Genomic DNA, 19,835 nt, shown 5'->3' with positions numbered 1-19,835 from the left:
TTAGTAATGTCATGTCACCACACCGTCCGCTCCGGAGACAAAAATATGCATTATTGCGCGGCGACACCGACCCGGCCCGACTACCGACCGACCTAGCTCACACAACTCGCTCGACAAGCGACGCGGTAAGTTTGCATGAGACGAAGACACTAATCTGGAAGCGACGCTCCGCGGACGGCGTCCGCCGGGGTGCACCCGGGGCATTACTAAGGTAAAATGCGCCGTCGGTGATGACCGCGAGTGGTGCTTACCGGAGTGGCGCGCGAAGTCCGCGACACGACAGGACGCGACATGCAACCAAACACGCTCCGTTACGCGCCGCTCCGACCGCTCTAGCGCCAGCCCTACCACTCCTACACGACCTCTCACCACGACAGCGTTGTTGACCCGTGTACCCGAGTATTTGGTCACAGCCGTGCGTTGGGACACAACTAAGTAGCCATTTGTAAACCACATTCGATGTTTAAAAATGATCATTCCAACTGCGTTTCTTGTTGACGTGTATATAACTTATGAACCCTCTGTACGTACTTTACGCCCGATTAATTCACACGTTTTCGAGCGTGACGGGCACTCGCGATGAAACGGGTGTCCCCATCCGTTCTCGAAACCTTTTTGTCAGTCTTTAGTCAATATCAAAAATAGAAAATATGATTCAGGTAATTTGACACGTGGAGTACTTTTGATGTTGACTATACCAGCAGTTTCTATAGGTTTACAAATGTCACTCAAATGTAAAGTTTAAGAACAGGGTACACGGGTATTTGTCGAAAATCCAAAACCGATACGTAACACCATAGACATGTAAATTTAAATGTTTTTTTTTAATGTCGGTCACATACAACATGTCAAACCCGTAAATCTGTATCGTAGTTTCAAAACAAGACTAACAGAGGCGCTAGAGTAGTCGGTCGGTAGCTGCGGCGTCCATGTCCACAGTCGCTTGTACACTTTTCCAACGAAAATAATGCATATTTTTTCTCCACAGATGTTTGTCGGGTTAACTATACCGTAGCGAAACACTGAAATCTAACGCAATCATTTGCTAGTAATAAAATTATATTGTTTTAGCTCAGCACATGATTACGTTGATTATTTTGCCGACATTGAAAACCCTTGAAAGAAACAGACAGATTTTTGTACAAGAGATTCAGAAACCAGTGCAGTTACCCTTCGAGTGTACAGTCAGCAGCGAATAAACATAGAGGAAGACCTTATAAATATTTATAGAAGCTCCCTTGACAGTACATTTTCACACCTTTGGCGTGAATAGAATATCGGCTGCTAACTGTACGATGCCATCCAAACCGGTAAGGCGCAGTTTTGTAAGGATCCATTCGACCAATCAGATTAGTTTCATTTCTTGATTTTTAGGGCGATCCCACACTAGCGTCTTTTAAGCGTCGGCGTCAAGTTAGCGCTGTGGAAAATGGATTCTCTGCACAGTTGCGTTAAGAAGCAGCCATAGAGTTGAGTTTAAGGTGGTCCTTATGCTAATAGTCGAGGATATTTATAAAACCGTGCCTTATATTGAACTCAACCAATTTGCCACCGTCGTTCCCATACTCAACATTGTGCATATTCACTTATCCCAAACATTTCCCTTCATTTAATTTTCCATTGAACACACACATATTATATTTATATGTGTAATAAAATTTCGAGTCACATTCATTTTAATATCGTTATTTTGGTAATTGAACAAAAGAGGCGTTTGAACCAAACAATTTAGAATTCCTGTCTTAAAAATCCTTTTGACGTATGTTTTTCTCCATATCGTCAGGTGACAAGCAAAGGTCACTAAGTGCTATCAAAAAATTAAAGTAACAATGCACTTTATTACACTTGTAACACGGTTTATTGTCCAATAATTTCAATGGTGTAAGTTAGTGACTTTTGCTTGTCACCCGACGATATATGATCATGTTCACTATAAGTGAGTTAGTTTCCATAGAAAATATCTGTATCCACATAGGTCGCTTAAAACTATCTGAACATGAATCCTTTACGAATGTGTTCGCTCCAATATATTTGAGTGCATCAACTATTTCTTGCTGTTATTCTATCACGTTAGCCCCAACAGTAACTCTTTCTCAGAAAAATATTGTAACACTTTTGTCAATTATATTCTATAAATTCATGGTGTTTAAAATAGACTCAATACGGATATAGACAGTGACTCAGGCCTATTCGGATTTCGAGATAATCACAAGATCTTGAGACGATTTAGAGATCAACTAGATCTACATTAGATATCGACTCAGGCGCGGATCCACCGTTGTGGGCACGGTGGGCATGCCCACAACCCTAATAGGGTGCCCTATTGATTCCCCGAGTAGAATTACGCCGATTTTTGTTCCGCAGACGCTTTGGCAGAGGAACATTTGGAAGAATTTCATTAGGTATACAAATACAAATTTCAGCATAGGTATATAAGGATTACAGAATCCTATTCCCCGAGTAGAATTACGCCGATTTTTTTTCCGCAGACGCTTTGGCAGGGGAACATTTGGAAGAATTTCATTAGGTATACAAACACAAATTTCAGCATAGGTATATAAGCATTACAGTGTCATACCAAAGCGCTTGTTTACATACTAGAATGATTGTTTGATGAGTAAATTATCCATTGGCCGAAACACGGTACCTTAGGTACTTATATTTAATTACAATAATCGGCCAAGAGCATGCTCAGTGTAGGGTTTCGTAGTTATCATTCTGTTAAAATAGGCCAAACGGGAGCTAAGCTATTAGTAAGTATCATAAGGGAGTAAGTACCTTTGAAGCGCTATGTACATTACGTCTTATTATTAATATTTTTTGCAACAACTCACAAGCGACTAGACCGATCATGTTCGCTATAGTTTTCATTGAAAGTAATTATTAAGCTTACATTCTAACTAACATTCTTTTTCATATTTTTTGGACCCGTGGTTCAAAAGTTAGAGGGAGGGGGACACATATTTTTTTTCTTTCGGAGCGCATATTTCCGAAAATATTAACTATGTCAAAAATGGCATTAGAAGACCCTAATTCGTTTCGAAAGACCTATCAAACGATACCCCACACTATCGGGACAATGCAAAAAAATAAATAAATACTTTTTGTATGGGAGGTACACTAAAACTAATTTTTTTTGTAGGTACTTTTTATTTTACCGTTCTGTTGCAAGGTATGATTTATGTATCCATGCCAAATTTCAGCTTTCTAGCACTAACGATCACGGAGCAAAGCCTCGGACAGACAGACAGACCTGGCGAAACATAAGGGTTTCTAGGTGACTACGAAACCCTAAAAACGGGTCTACCGCGATATAATTTCATTGTTTTTACCTTTAATTCAAGACGAAAGTCTTTAATCAATGTTGTGTTACCAGTGATGACTTACGGCTCTGAAACGTAGTCTTTCACTATCGGCCTCATCTCAAAGCTCAAAGTCGCTCAACGAGCTATGGAGAGGGCTATACTCGGAGTTTCTCTACGTGATCGAATCAGAAATGAGGAGATCCGTAGACGAACTAAAGTCACCGACATAGCCCACCGGATTAGCAAGCTGAAGTGGCAATGGGCAGGCCACATTGCGCGCAGAGAAGATGGCCGATGGGGTCGAAAAGTGCTCGAGTGGAGACCACGGACTATCAAGCGCAGCGTAGGACGTCCACCCACAAGATGGACAGACGACCTTGTTAAGGCCGCCGGAAGACGCTGGATGCGGGTCGCTTCCAACCGGTACGACTGGAGGTCCAAGGGGGAGGCCTATGTTCAGCAGTGGACGTCTTATGGCTGAGATGATGATGATGATGACGTTTCAGCTGAGTTGCACCAGCTGTGGTCAAGGAAAGACTCAGTCTTTCATTGCCATAAATATTTATATCAGCTGACAACTCCAATTATTAGTGATACAGAATAAACAGCATTTTTTTTAAATTGTTAACTTATGTGGAGTCTTAAATTTAAACATTCCGAAATTTTTTGCACATTTTCTTATGTCGGCTGTACACACTCGTCGAGAGTCTCGGCACAGCTCCGATCCAATCGGAGAAGCGCGAAAAGGTCTCCATAGAACTTACAAAAAATCGTATGAATTTATTGGTCGGGGAATCATCAGGTACCCTCGACTCGCTCTTGGCCGATTTTGGAGTGGCTGTGACCACAACCTTTTTTGAGGGCTGGATCCGCGCCTGTATCGACTAGATGTGACTTGGATATCTAAGTCATAACTTGTCGAAATCGTTCAAGAGAACCTCCAGAATCGCGGAAACGTCAAATTTGACATATCTATCTTACAAATATCTTTAAATTATCCGTATCGTAACTTGTTGAAGTCTAGTAGAAATCTAATTCATTTTCCGAATCGAGCCGACTGTCTCTGTCATGAATCCATCCACAATACACGTAATCAAGTCTTGTAACAAGAAAAAGTCGATCGACCGATTTGACGGCGACGTTTAGCTGGTGGTATTCCACCTATCCGATTTCTTTGTTTGTTTAAGAACAGCATCTGCATCTTACTCTCTCATTAAGCAAAATGTGAGACGCAATACACATTGGACCAATATATTGGATAGATGGAATACTAGCCTATTATGGAGAAAGCGCAGAGTGTGGGATGTGTTTATGCAAGACGTGTTATTACCGTAGTTGTGTTGCACGAACACGAACTCCTGTATGAAGTCGTTGAGCAGGTCGCAGAGCTCCGGGTCGGGCTCCAAGACTAGCGGGCGCAGCGCCGGCGAGCCGCGCGAGCCCAGTTGCTCCGCGAAGAAAATCAGCAGGTCGCAGAGTGATGTGTATGCCTAGGTTGTAAAAATTAATAACGTGTTCATCGTGGATGTAATTTTCTAATTTTTCACAGGTACATATGATAAATTTTAGGTGCTAGATTATTTAGTATGAGGATAGTGGTCACAACATTGAAAATAATATATGTAGAAAAGTTAAGTCTAAAACCAGCCCTAAACTCTGAAGTCATCGTAGTAGCGGTTCCTAACGTTTACAACAAAGAAAAGTGATTTGAATGGTTTGACTGATCAATGCGCAAAGTCACCTTGTGTAGGAGCATTTAATCGGTGAAAGAAACGTGACATTATAATTTCAAAATACGCGCTGCTCTGGCGCGTGTAGCGACCACCGCATACAGTTCGGCATATAGCCTATAGACTAAGGGTCGGTTGCACCAAACTGTTCGTATCGTTAAAGAGTTCGCTCAATGTTTATGTATGGAAAGTTTCATAGTAAGGCGCCGGGGCGCGCCGGTCGACGTTGATCAGTCTGTCAAATGTGGTTGGTGCAACTGGCCCTAAGGGTCGGCACTAAACCGTTAAAACGTTCGGTAAATTTTATTGTATGGGAAGTTTCATAGATCTCTGCTGTGTGACGTCATTCAGTCTGTTAACTACGGCTGGTGCAACTGGCCAGTCGTAAAACTTGTCATTCACGCTCGCGTGGTCGAAGGTAGGGTGTTAGAGATAGAGATATGACCCCGGTCAGTTTGGTTCTTGTGTAGTATAGCGTACCTCCTCCCTCAGCTGCGGCTCGACGCCGCGAGCCACGATGTCCTTGCAGAGCGCGGCGTACTGCTGCAGGCGCTCGCGCAGCGCCGCCGCGCCCGCCTCCACGCTGCCCCCCGCGCCCGCGCCGCCCGCCCCGCCCGCGTGTAGTATAGTACCTCCTCCCTCAGCTGCGGCTCGACGCCGCGAGCCACGATGTCCTTGCAGAGCGCGGCGTACTGCTGCAGGCGCTCGCGCAGCGCCGCCGCGCCCGCCTCCACGCTGCCCCCCGCGCCCGCGCCGCCCGCCCCGCCCGCGTGTAGTATAGTACCTCCTCCCTCAGCTGCGGCTCGACGCCGCGAGCCACGATGTCCTTGCAGAGCGCGGCGTACTGCTGCAGGCGCTCGCGCAGCGCCGCCGCGCCCGCCTCCACGCTGCCCCCCGCGCCCGCGCCGCCCGCCCCGCCCGCGTGTAGTATAGTACCTCCTCCCTCAGCTGCGGCTCGACGCCGCGAGCCACGATGTCCTTGCAGAGCGCGGCGTACTGCTGCAGGCGCTCGCGCAGCGCCGCCGCGCCCGCCTCCACGCTGCCCCCCGCGCCCGCGCCGCCCGCCCCGCCCGCGTGTAGTATAGTACCTCCTCCCTCAGCTGCGGCTCGACGCCGCGAGCCACGATGTCCTTGCAGAGCGCGGCGTACTGCTGCAGGCGCTCGCGCAGCGCCGCCGCGCCCGCCTCCACGCTGCCCCCCGCGCCCGCGCCGCCCGCCCCGCCCGCGTGTAGTATAGTACCTCCTCCCTCAGCTGCGGCTCGACGCCGCGAGCCACGATGTCCTTGCAGAGCGCGGCGTACTGCTGCAGGCGCTCGCGCAGCGCCGCCGCGCCCGCCTCCACGCTGCCCCCCGCGCCCGCGCCGCCCGCCCCGCCCGCGTGTAGTATAGTACCTCCTCCCTCAGCTGCGGCTCGACGCCGCGAGCCACGATGTCCTTGCAGAGCGCGGCGTACTGCTGCAGGCGCTCGCGCAGCGCCGCCGCGCCCGCCTCCACGCTGCCCCCCGCGCCCGCGCCGCCCGCCCCGCCCGCGCTCGCGCGCTCCTCCAGCGCGTGCAGCGACCACAGCACCGAGTAGAACAGGCACCGCACCACGTACACCAGCGCCTGATAAACAAGTAAACAAGGTTAAACTAACTGCTACACCAGCGCCTGATAAACAACTAGACAAGGTTAAACTAACTGCTACACCAGCGCCTGATAAACAACTAGACAAGGTTAAACTAACTGCTACACCAGCGCCTGATAAACAACTAGACAAGGTTAAACTAACTGCTACACCAGCGCCTGATAAACAAGTAGACAAGGTTAAACTAACTGCTACACCAGCGCCTGACAAACAACTAGACAAGGTTAAACTACAGTTACCTCCAGAAACTCGCGAACTAAATTGACATGAGTGTGACAAATAAAATGATACCAGGAATAGCAAAGAAAAAATAGTCAGGGTATATGTTGATAAAATAATATCAATAAGTAAGATGCACTTACTACCCATGTGATAATTATAAAGGGGTCACAAACGATTTCGATTTGTATGAATGTGACGAGAAAAGTGGTTGATTCGATTGTAAGATTGTGACGTTACCAATCAAACCAGGAGGTGCGGATGTGAAACTGACCAATGTTAAGACGAAACAGGAGCTGAGTTTTAAATATTTTAGGTAAATATACCCATCTCGCTAACGTAAGCGGCTCCTAAAACTAGTGCGATAAGGGCAAAGCGAAAAATCCTGCGTAAAAATCTCAAAAATCGAGGTTTTGTACCCGACCGTTTCCTCCTCCAAAACTTAACCAATCGTAACTAAATTTGGAAATCTAAATGATTATGAGATTATCTATGCCGGACCGTTTTGCTTTTTTGGCTTATTGATATCAGTTTTGAATACTACGCCTCTCATTGCGGCATAGTGAATGAGGCCATTTTGGCCATTTTTGAAGGGCTCTAGTGCCTTAAAAAACAAAAATATCAAAAAAAAAAGCAAAACGGTCCGACACAGATATTGACAATATTAATCTGTGTTTAAAAAATCATTGCTCTAGCATCAAAACCCACGGAGGAAACAGTCGAGTACGTTTGTATGGAGATATGACCATTTCTGTTGGCTCTTATAATTTCATAGAATTTTGACGTTTAAAATATTACTTGCTATTAAAATCACTGCAGAGTTTTTTTGGTCTAACTGTATTTAAATTCTGACCTAATTGTCAACTTGAATGTCCAGTTTAGGGACTGGTCTTCTTTACAATCGGAGCAATAGGGATCACCAAGACGATTTAATTTTTACGTCTACACCACACAAAATAAATGAGAAATCTTACCTTATTTCCCCGTCTGGGTCGACCTTTTTTGTATTTTGAGCCAAAATCACTGTTTCTATGTTATCACCTACAACTTGTTACTCTAGCTGTAAGTTTCCCTAACAAATAAAATATTTATTTAACTATCTACAATATGTTTATCCAATATCCTTGTATCTATTACTATAAAATTGCACAATTTTCGAAATACCAAGTAACATTTGTAAAATAATTTAAATTACTTAAATATACATTTTAACTAACCACGCAACAGTAGCGCCGCTAGCGGTGAATTCTCGCGATATTCTCTAATTCAAACTTTTTTGAAAATATCGATATGAACAGCACTGGCCAAACTGTGGTATCATTTGTGCACATTGACCTGTCAATTTAGTTCGCGAGATTCTGGAGGCAACCTTAACTGCTACACCAGCACCTGATAAACAACTAGACAAGGTTAAAATAACTGCTACACCAGCGCCTGATAAACAACTAGACAAGGTTAAACTGCTACACCAGCGCCTGATAAACAACTAGACAAGGTTAAACTAACTGCTACACCAGCGACTGATAAACAACTAGACAAGGTTAAACTGCTACACCAGCGCCTGATAAACAAGTAGACAAGGTTAAACTAACTGCTACACCAGCGACTGATAAACAACTAGACAAGGTTAAACTAACTGCTACACCAGCGCCTGATAAACAACTAGACAAGGTTAAACTAACTGCTGGGTTAAGAAAAACCATTGATCGCTACCTCATAAATAGTAAATACTCTGTTTCAATTTTTTAGTAGCAGAAATAAATTATCATTCGTGAACAGTTTACTTTCAATCTTACTTAACTATATCGGCTGAAGCATAAACCCAAAATCACAGCTGTATTGAGAGGCATGAGAGCATAAAGCGTAATTTACCCTAAAAAATATGATATGAATCGATTTCCTAATTTTCCTATCGAGTTTTTGAAACCAGAAAAAAATACTCGTAAACTTTGCGGGATTTTGATCCCATGCAAGAATCGTCCTTCAATTTACATGATCCTTTAATACCTCAATACCTCGTAACAATTTAAACTACAAACCTGCGCTGGCATCTCATTGGGCTTAAGGCACTTGGGTAGATCTTCGAAGAGGGAGTCCCAAATGTTCGTGTTGTTCAGATCGTGGCACATGTACATGATTGACACCTTACGAAGTGAATTCACTACGTTGAACGTCTCGTCCGCATCTGGCTCTTCACCCTGCAAAAAGGTTACTTGTTAATTTATTAAGTAATAGCCTTCGCTCGCAACTGTCTGCGAAAAAGGCGTTTAACTGAAACACATGTCATACTAAACAATGTAACGAGGATCTCCAAGGATCCCTGATGAATGAAGCGTAAAGGAGGGATGTGACCACATACCTTTGTTAGACCTTACATTGGAGGTCATAAAATGTTATCAAGCCAGGTAATTGAATATGGCGTAAGCCGCTAATAATCCAGATTTGGGCCCTTGTATTTGGAGGACTCGTCTGCGTGCCGACGATTTTTTTAATTGTGCGAATAGCTGTCCGAGTATTGCTAACAGTAATCAGCAATGTAACTCACCTCTTGCTGTAACGAGCGGTACTTGTCGATAACCTCCTTGTATTAGTTGACGCACATGTTCATGATGGTCGCTCTGGCGACGGCGCACTACCGAGCCGGGGGACCTTCGGCCTCGCACAAGTACTCGAGGGTGCGGCCGGCCGTCTCGAGGCCTCGGTTTTTGTATCAACGATGTCCTACTTGCATAAAGGACTAGCCAAACTGTTAAGATTAACCAACAGTGTAACTCACCCCTTGCTGTAACGAGCGATACTCGTCGATAGCCTCCTTGTATCTGTTGACGCACATGTCTGTGATGGTCGCTCTAGCGACAGCGCATTGCCTGGCCGCGGCGCCTTCGGCCTCGCATAAGTACTCGAGGGTGCGACCGGCGGTCTCTAGGACTTCAGCCTCGGTCTGAGCCCCGACGATGTCTTTAAGACGTGCGAGCAGCTCTCGGAGCGCCGTTTCCTGTTGACAAGATGAGAGAGTATTTAGAGCGATTATGGATTGGTTACGGTTGATAGTATGAAGTGATTCGTCTCCCCTATCTCATCTCATGAGATGACTGAGATGAGTATCATCTTCTTCATTTATCTTCATCTTCATCAGCAGTTCCATTTCCAACGGTTCTTTTCGAGACATTTTGAAGAGTTGCACCATCAGATTCTGATTGATTACTGGATCCAGTCGAAAAGGTATCAAAAATCGAATTTAAAAATTCGGGGGGTAAAAAAACAAGGATCCTGACGAATCGAGTTCCTCTAGCAACCTCACCTGTCTAGCCGTACAGTAGAGCGACCGCTCAAAGTGCATGGGAATAGCGACCAAGTTGGCAAGTTTCTCCGCGTCGGCGCCGAACTTGTCGAGCAGCGCGGGCAGCACGGCGATGAAGTGCTGCGTGAGGCGCGCGCGGTCGTCCGCCACGGCCTTGGCTTGTTCTTTGCTTGGTGCTGCTACGTGCTTGCGTGCTGCCCCGCGGCCGACTGGAGGCTCGCCTGTAGATAAATAACTAGTCAGCAATCTACGCTTACAATGCAGCTAACTTTACACTGATCACCACGAACGTTCACGTTCGACGTGTTGCCTCTCTGTCGCACTTGTAAATTCGTACGTATGTGTGACAGCGACGCAACACGTCGAACGTGGTTCGCGGTAGGCCCTCTGATCCGCACGGTGAACGATTGGCGCGAGCGATAGGCCAGCGGCGCGACTCGGCTAGCCATTCTCGATCTGAATAGACGACGCCCGCATTACCTGTTATAGTTTCTAAATGGATTCTAAATGCTACCCACCAGCGTCACCTACTCTTAGGGCCAGTTGCACCAACCACAGTTAACAGACTGTACAACGTCACTCAACAGAGATCTATGAAACTTCACATGCAGTACAATTTGACGATCCCTTTAACGGTGACAGACGATTTGGTGCAACCGATCCTTATTCGTGTACGTGGTTTTCTCGCCGCACCGTGCCACCTCGTATGGCTCAATTCGTCTCGGCTCGTGGTTTTTACCTCTGTCTACCACTTTCATACATAGCCAATGAATATTTTAGCTTTCTACATAGTGAATCCGCTATTTTACAACATACTGACCTGAAGCAGCCTGGCGTACACAGCAGACCATCAGTTCTATGAGCGAGGACTCCTGCCGGTTGTCAAGCGCTTCTTCTCCGGGCCCGGGCTCTTCTAGCAGCAAGTCAGTCATGCATTCCCAGTCCTTCATCATTGGGTTAGACTCGATCAACGAGTCCACTAGGTACGCGCCGTGCTCGTGTAACTAAACAAAATATTTTTCTTTTAAATACTTGGAGAAGAAAATAAATTTACTTGGGAATATAATGTTAAGGTGGTTCGCCTAGGTTACTCAAAACTTAACTCTCGCTAGATGGCACCACTTTTGCAAAATTTCAGATTTTATTTTTTTGTGAAATGGTCTTGGTATTTGTATACTTAAAAGTATGTTTCGCGCACTTTTTAAGTAAATATTGAACTATTAGAATAAACATTGAATACTTCATTGTGCAAAAACCACCTTTTTAATTCGACGGAGTGTTGCTGTCACGCTTTTTCCTACTATTACTCACACATGCAAACAGCAGAGATATATATAACTCCGTATAAGATAAATAAAGTCTAAGAAAAAAACGTGCCTCGGATGTCAAGCAAAAGTCACTGTCGAATAGATGGCGCCATATACCTTTGGTCTATTGTCGTTTAGATGGCGTTGGCGACATCGTTTGATATTTAACAATTTTAACACGTATCAGTGAAAGAACATGGGTCATTGTGGAACAATAAAAATTAATAATCATATATCCGTAAACATATTTTAATTCATTTATACATTTTCAATTTTATTTTAAGTTTTAATCGTGTGTCGATAGATGGCAGTAAATGTACCGTGACTACAAAATTTACTTTGACAGGACCCCTCTATACTATCTATTCTTTTTGTAAACAGTGTTTCCGTGATCCTTGTAGTAGACAATTTCACACAACGTAAGTATGTTGCAATAGCGTAACGGTATGTTCGTGGAAATACGTGCAAGAGGATTGGGGTTCAAGACTGGTGCGAGTAGGTAATTTCTTTTCGTTTCTCCTTTGTGTTATCTTACCTTTAAACGAGCAATTATTATATATATAATTATTTATTTATATACATATTTGGATGGTATCAGAAACGGCTCTAACGATTTCGATGAAATTTGCTATAAGGGGTTTGATCTCTTAGCTAGTGAACGGCGAGATCATCCATCGGTGTTTGACATCACTACGATAACCGACAATGACACATCACTAGAGGTGGTCGTCCATCTTAGATTGGTTTTACGCGAGAGCGTCTTGGCATATTATTTTCAGATCTATACTCTCATATTTGTGATTCCCTAATAAATGTTGTTATAAAGTGGTGTCTGGTGTTTTTACTCTTACAGCTTCAGAAGTGCGATGTGACCTTTTCGCCTACTACGATATATTTTGTCGTAAATTGGCAATACAAAATTAACCGGGCGTAGTCCTTTCTTGTTTCATTGTTATTGAACGTTATCGTTATATAAAATAATGAAACTGATTGTAATGAGTAAACGCATCAACACCACTCATCAGTTAGGGATTAAAATATACAAGGTCTTACCGTCCAAGACCTACAAGGATAACCTAACTAACCTCCTAAACCACTGTCGGCTGCCGACGTACTTACGTACGTACGACGTACGCCTTTGCCTTTTGTTGTGTTTACTTTCAGATATCTATTTCAGTTTACTGTCCATCATCAATGAACATGTCTGGCTAAAAAAAAATACATATAGACAGTGTAATACAGCTGACTCCAAGATGATGATGATGGAGATTACAATATTCACAGCAGAAGTTTACAAGACATAGACTGACAGTATGGTGTAATGTATAACAAAATAAATCCTTGGGATTACAAAGTAAGAATTAAAGTTGACTCAGGTAAGCAGTCGTTGATCCAACACCTAAGAATGCTCCGGGGCCAAAGTGGTAAATATTCACTGCCTCTCTTATATGTTGTGTTATTTTTGTGATTCATGTGCTTTCAGATACATAACATAATGTGATTATATACACATGACATATTAACACAATGCTATGATCATTTTCTAATGGTTGTGTGCGGTGAGAAGTACATTCAAGTAAAAGTCATACAAAACAATTTTGGTAATATAAATTTACCTTGATTGATACTATGTGTATGGTGATGTTATGCTTTCACAATTAACAATGAGCGCTACTTAATACTTTCCCTTTACAGTCAAATTAAAATAGATTCCAAGTTTTCAAAACCACAAACCGGTAAGGAAAGTGAATTGTTGTTTCACATATGTGTGTGTGTAAAACATGCTTATTGCAACTGAAATAATGCTTTGTTAGTATGTTTTTGAGTTGTGTAATTTCCAGAAATTTGACAGCAATGATTCTTGAAGTGAATTACCATACCGTTGAAGGCATTAGAGCTCAGACCTCTATAATGAACCCAAATCGACATGGATAATATTTCAAAGTTAGTTGGTTATGGATGCCAGTTATATTATGTTCAAGTAATTCATTATATGCAGAAAATGTTGATAAGTGACTAATCTCTGATGTCATGGAAAATGAGGTATTTATTTAGAAATAAAATTATTGTTCATGTTTTACATGGATACTAATGGTTAGTATGTGTTACATGGACTGGGTTGGTAAAATGCACTTTGTGAATAAGCAAAAGGAATTATTGACATCTATTTGTAGCTGGTTAGTATTGTCTGTGACAGGTTTAGTCACTCCATGTTTCCGGAGCCTACTCAGGCTGAATATTTAAAAAAAGATGTTCCATATCTCATATAACCTCATACATCCTTGCAATTCATATTAAGTTGGAGACATACTGCTATAGTATCTCAGTAAAAATGGCAAGGAAAGTAACAAGGATAATTTCTGTCTGTCTGTACATATTATCTTATTAATTATGAATAAAATGTTTATCCAACCGTTCCATACAACTTATAGTATGTTGTGTTGTGATTGTTTTGTTCATAGGGATGTTGGTTTATGTTTGCATTGCAAATATTTTTCACAAAATGTCATGTTATAAAATGTACCAAAGACATATATTTAAACAGACTTACCAAACTAATGAAAATTTTATTGGCATTACATTGTCAAGTGTTTGAGTTATTGACAAAGATAATCATTTGTGTTCTAGCAGTATTTTTCAGATGCATTTCCTTATAACAAAACTTGATTGCTGGTGAAGTTTTGATCATAACTTTATAATATTTGCACCGGTGAAGTATGATTACAGGAGTTTTCAAGGTTTAAATCTTATGAAAGAGATGGACATATTGAACTAGATATTTATTTACTGAGCTGAATATGATTGGTAAAGCAGGTTGCTGCTAATGGTAAGCAAGGTGAATTCTTTCAGGAGTCAATATAGACTTTGACAGTCTACATGATGTACATGTCTTTTACATACAATTGCTACTGGACTCTAAACGTACCGGTCAGTTAAATGTTAAGTGGATGAATACTAAACGAAGGTAAATAGCTTGGTTAAAGCTTTCTAAGTAACTATTTTAACCCGTTCACTGCTGCTGAACATTGACCGAAGGATATCATGTCATCATGAGTTACTGTTTGAAGTTATTAATGGTTTTCGTCTGAACTTGTAGTGTGTTATGGTACTGTTTGCATTATAAAACAGTACACTTTTATTGCTTCTGGGTTTCATAAATCAGAAGTTGTAAAAAAAAACAATAATAATTATAATGTTTCACAAATTGTGTGGGTTCACTATAAGTATCTATTTCATTGTTTTGCAAACTGCATAAACTGTGGTTTATTATGTTATGAACTCATTTACCTTAAAATGTGTGCTTGCATGGCATTTAACAAAATTATTTAGTTTTGTGCAGGTATAAGTTAACCTGGAGAATGATGTGATGAGTTACCTACACATAAAATGCACATATACAGCTGAAGAAAATCAACTATGTCTTGGGATTGAAAGCTTGATGGTTTAAGCATATGTGCCATTGATTCGGTTGATTGATCATTATCAATACACACTTTCATGATGGTTGAAAAATACAATTTGTGAAACCTCGGTAAGGCGAACCTGGGTAACAGAGGAACCTCGATAACATGAACTTCTGTTCAGGGTCTACTGTAGTTCAACCGTGGTATAGTAAGAGTGTGGCCTTTATTTAGGGGCACGGAAGAGGCACGCCAAGTTGCACATGATCATTTACATTGGTTGCATAGTAGCAACTGCTTATTATCTTATATTTTCCATATTAACGCCAAATGCTGCTATTTCAGGTACCGTTTTCAGATTAAGAACTGACGACAAGTATATTCTCAGATTAAGAACTGAGATATAATTTTATTAGACACTCGGATTGAGAACTGAGTTATTATTTTATTTATATTACTTACTCTCGGATTAGGAACCGAGTTGTGACTTTGTTTTATTTCAGATTTAGAACTGTGTTACTGTTGTCATACTAATGTGTTTTGTTAACGGGTTTGCCGACTAATGAAGGCAAATGCTGTTATTTCAGGTACCGTTTTCAGATTAAGAACTGGCTATATTTTCAGACTAAGACTGAGTTATACTTTTATTGAACACTCAGATTAAGAACTGAGTTATTATTTATATTACATACTCTCGGATTAGGAACAGAGTTGTGATTTTGTTTTATTCCAGATTTAGAACTGGGTTACTGTTGTCATACTAATGTGTTTTGTTAACGGGTTTGCCGACAAAACCTAGAAAATAAACACATTGTGCTTGATTAAATATTGTAGTAACCATGGTAATGCTTGCGATATGTTATTTTATGCCACCTCACTGTTAACCATTTTACTCTAAAGGCTGGTTCATAATTCTACCGGTTGCTTCAATGTCTGCTATAGAGCTTTATTTATTGTGTGCTCTTTAAGAAAGGCTGTTACTTTTGTCTTGGCAAGGGATGCTATCCTTAAGAGGCTAGTTCCTGGCGCCGGTAATCGCAACAAAGGCTTGAAGGAGCGGTCTGTTGCTTGTCACTATCTGTTTTTGGTTTCTGCAGTGTAGGCCTTAAGAGGCGGTCCATTGCTGATGACAATTATGTCATAGTATTAACTATCCTTAAGAGGCTAGTTGTTTTTGGTTTCTGCAGTGTAGGCCTTAAGAGGCGGTCCATTGCTGATGACAATTATGTCATAGTATTAACTATCCTTAAGAGGCTAGTTGTTTTTGGTTTCTGCAGTGTAGGCCTTAAGAGGCGGTCCATTGCTGATGACATAATACTAACCTTAAGAGGCTAGTTGTTTTTGGTTTCTGCAGTGTAGGCCTTAAGAGGCGGTCCATTGCTGATGACAATTATGTCATAGTATTAACTATCCTTAAGAGGCTAGTTGTTTTTGGTTTCTGCAGTGTAGGCCTTAAGAGGCGGCCTATTGCTGATGACATAATACTAACCTTAAGAGGCTAGTTTTTGGTTTCTGCAGTGTAGGCCTTAAGAGGCGGTCCATTGCTGATGACAATTATGTCATAGTATTAACTATCCTTAAGAGGCTAGTTGTTTTTGGTTTCTGCAGTGTAGGCCTTAAGAGGCGGTCCATTGCTGATGACATAATACTAACCTTAAGAGGCTAGTTGTTTTTGGTTTCTGCAGTGTAGGCCTTAAGAGGCGGTCCATTGCTTATAACATAGTACTATTCTTAAGATGCTAGTTTGTCCCTGGTATCTGCAGTGTAGGCCTTAAGAGGCGGTCCATTGTATGTGATATGAGATTATCCTTAAGAGGACCATTATTTCTACTACCGATAACTGTTTTATCTATATCGTACTATTTGTTGTTGACCTTGAGAGGTTGGCTTGAGACTTTGTTTACAAAAGGATATTTAAATGACCTTAAGACTGATGATCTCAAGGTTACCTTAAAAGGGTTGCTTGCACTAATACCTTCTAGAGATCGCTGGCGCAGTTCCGGATCCAGTAGACGTTGAGGTAGTGCCTGTTCAAAATGCCCAGTAGAACGAGTGCGTGCAATGGGCTCCGTGACAGCCTTATCGTGAAGGGCTGACTTCTACGGTCGTTGCCCCTACAAGGGCAGTGGTATTCTAGCCTGCATGTGGTATTTTAACACGGTAATGTTTTCTTTTTGTCCAATAATCAAATCTGTGGTTATCTGCCATTAGTCACGATGCTAGAAAGCGGTGACATGAAGTACCTACTTGATTACGTCGCCATTAAGGGTGATTATGTAATTTATTAACAATGTTGCTAAAGAGTGCTCATGAGTTCTCTCCAATCATAACTGCATCTTTCTCATGTATTTACAGAAGTAGACCTTTTGACTGTGATGGTTATTACGGTATAATTTTATGGCTATCAAGCCGGACCTGTGATCAAAGGGTCTAACTGTGCCATTTGCGCATTAATATATCGTCGAAACCTTATCATGATTATTTTGAACAACATTGTGGTATGCTAATGCAAAGCCTATCGATGGCGCTAGGGTGAATTATAACACCTTGTTATATTAAGGAACTGAGGCTTTTCACATGTATGTTACAGAGTTTCGTGAATAAGAGTTTGTACTGTTTACATGTGCTGTATCGGAGGGCACCTATGCACATGCATGAGACGTGTCCCACGTTAGCCTCCCACCAGTTGAGGAGCCAACTCAACGGAGAAGCCAACCAGTAATGAACTGGTGGAGGCTACCGCCACCTGGTGAAGGCCCAGCTTGCTGCGACTGCGTTGGCTGCGGCAGTCTTCAGTGGCGGCCTTGATAACAGTGACCTGACGGGACGTAGGTCGGGTCAGAAGATGGCCGAGCTGAACGGCGAGATCATCCATCGGTGTTTGACATCACTACGATAACCGACAATGACACATCACTAGAGGTGGTCGTCCATCTTAGATTGGTTTTACGCGAGAGCGTCTTGGCATATTATTTTCAGATCTATACTCTCATATTTGTGATTCCCTAATAAATGTTGTTATAAAGTGGTGTCTGGTGTTTTTACTCTTACACTAGGTCTATGAGAAAACGCGCATTTTTGAGTTTTTATGTTTTCTAAGCTTTGGTCGGTCTCCCAGATATTCAATCTCCGCTTGGCAACTAATCCCAGAATTGGCATGCGCACTAGTTTTTACGAAAGCGACTGCCCTGACCTTCCAACCCAGAGAGTAAACTTATTTGGATTAGTCCGGTTTCCTCACATTGTTTTCTTTCAACGAAAAATAGGTATCGGTGTGTAAATAGGTAGGTATCAAATGCTATTTCGTACAAAAGTTCGAAAAATCATTGGTACGAACCGGGGATAGAACCCGTGACCTCCGAATTGCTTTCGGCTAGGCCAGCAGCGCTTCCCCCACATACTCAGTGTTATCAGGTTTTTTAAAAATCAAAAACGATTACTTATGAAAGCAGAAGAATATAAATGATCGTATTAGATTTATAATTGTTACATATTTGCCGTAACTAATTTTTAAAATGTGTTTTTCAATTAAAAGACACGTCAAGATTGTTTACCTTATTTCTAATGCTAAAAAAAACAAACTATAGTAATAATTGTGTTTTTCATACATAGACAAAATCCATTATTTTTAACCACAGGAAATTTTATACACTACTTTTTAGGGTTCCGTACCCAAAGGGTAAAACGGGACCCTATTACTAAGACTTCGCTGTCCGTCCGTCCGTCCGTCCGTCCGTCCGTCTGTCACCAGGCTGTATCTCACGAACCGTAATAGTCCGTAATAGACAGTTGAAATTTTCACAGATGATGTATTTCTGTTGCCGCTATAACAACAAATACTAAAAACAGAATAAAATAAAGATTTGAATGGGGCTCCCATACAACAAACGTGATTTTTGACCAAAGTTAAGCAACGTCGGGAGTGGTCAGTACTTGGATGGGTGACCGTTTTTTTTTTGCTTTTTTTTGTTTTTTTTTTTGCATTATGGCACGGAACCTTTCGTGCGCGAGTCCGACTCGCACTTGCCCGGTTTTTATTGCAGTGAAGATGTCCTGATTGTAAAAATCAGAGAGATTAGGTAGAGTATAATTACTAATTATCTTTGTAAAAATAAAACAATACGTGTAGCCCATACTTAATAATCGATTTATGATAATAAGAAAAATTAAATAAAAATAAAAAAACAATACGAAATTTAGGTGTAACAAAAATACAAAAAGTTATGTTCCAGCATACAATGACTGGGGATCGAACCGGGAATCTTCCGTTTGCAAGCAAAAAAGCGACTGTTTGCATAACACGCCATGATAGTTCTTAGCTAAGCTGACGAACTTCTCGCTTAGGTCAATTAACTACCTGTCAAATATCAGTGTCAACAAAATTGCACTAAACATGACGGCACTCCAAATTCGAGCCGTGGTCAGCCCGGCAACGTCGGAAATGGAATGGCAACGTCGCAAATGTATCTGTACACGACATTTGTGACACACACATACGTAAATTTGATGAAAAGTTAACTATGATTTTTGCATGATTTCTGTATGAAACATTGTTTTCCTGTTAATTTCGCGCAAACGAATATTCGAAAGAAGATAAATGCGAAAATATTTGTGTACTAATAGTGTGTAGTTACTTAATGAGCTTTGATTGAATTTTGTATGAAAAGCGAACCACCTTAAGATCATTCTGGTAGTCAAATTCTTAGGAGACTTGTCTCAAATGGCAAGGAGTGGTTATAATAATGAATGTGATGATTAAGTCATCATCTCAGGGTTTTCCAAATAAGATTTTAAAAACCACTATGATTTCAAGTTTTTTATTTACAATTCTCATCAGCTAGCAGCGGTCGGTAACAGGCGGCCCGCGAGCCTCCCTGGCTATTTTGTATGTAATATTGACAAACGACAATGTCTGATAAAGTCATAAATATTAACGTGCGGCCCG

At 41.8% G+C, this 19,835-nt stretch overlaps 1 protein-coding gene across 1 annotated transcript in view; it reads right to left on the bottom strand.

Annotated features, from left to right (window-relative positions):
- The window catches only part of LOC134668675 (cohesin subunit SA-1), a 38,783-nt gene that overhangs the window by 13,553 nt on the left and 5,395 nt on the right, over nt 1-19,835 (bottom strand). The window contains exons 9-14 of the mRNA XM_063526117.1: nt 11,003-11,186; nt 10,183-10,403; nt 9,658-9,876; nt 8,921-9,079; nt 6,428-6,640; nt 4,636-4,795 (exon numbers count right to left, since the gene is read on the bottom strand). Coding sequence (XP_063382187.1) covers nt 4,636-4,795; nt 6,428-6,640; nt 8,921-9,079; nt 9,658-9,876; nt 10,183-10,403; nt 11,003-11,186 — 1,156 coding nt within the window. The remainder of the gene's footprint in view (nt 1-4,635; nt 4,796-6,427; nt 6,641-8,920; nt 9,080-9,657; nt 9,877-10,182; nt 10,404-11,002; nt 11,187-19,835) is intronic.

The sequence above is a fragment of the Cydia fagiglandana genome, chromosome 11 (genome assembly GCF_963556715.1).
Source record: "Cydia fagiglandana chromosome 11, ilCydFagi1.1, whole genome shotgun sequence".
Taxonomy (NCBI): Eukaryota; Metazoa; Arthropoda; class Insecta; order Lepidoptera; family Tortricidae; genus Cydia; species Cydia fagiglandana.
This window is presented reverse-complemented; position numbering and strand designations above follow the sequence as displayed.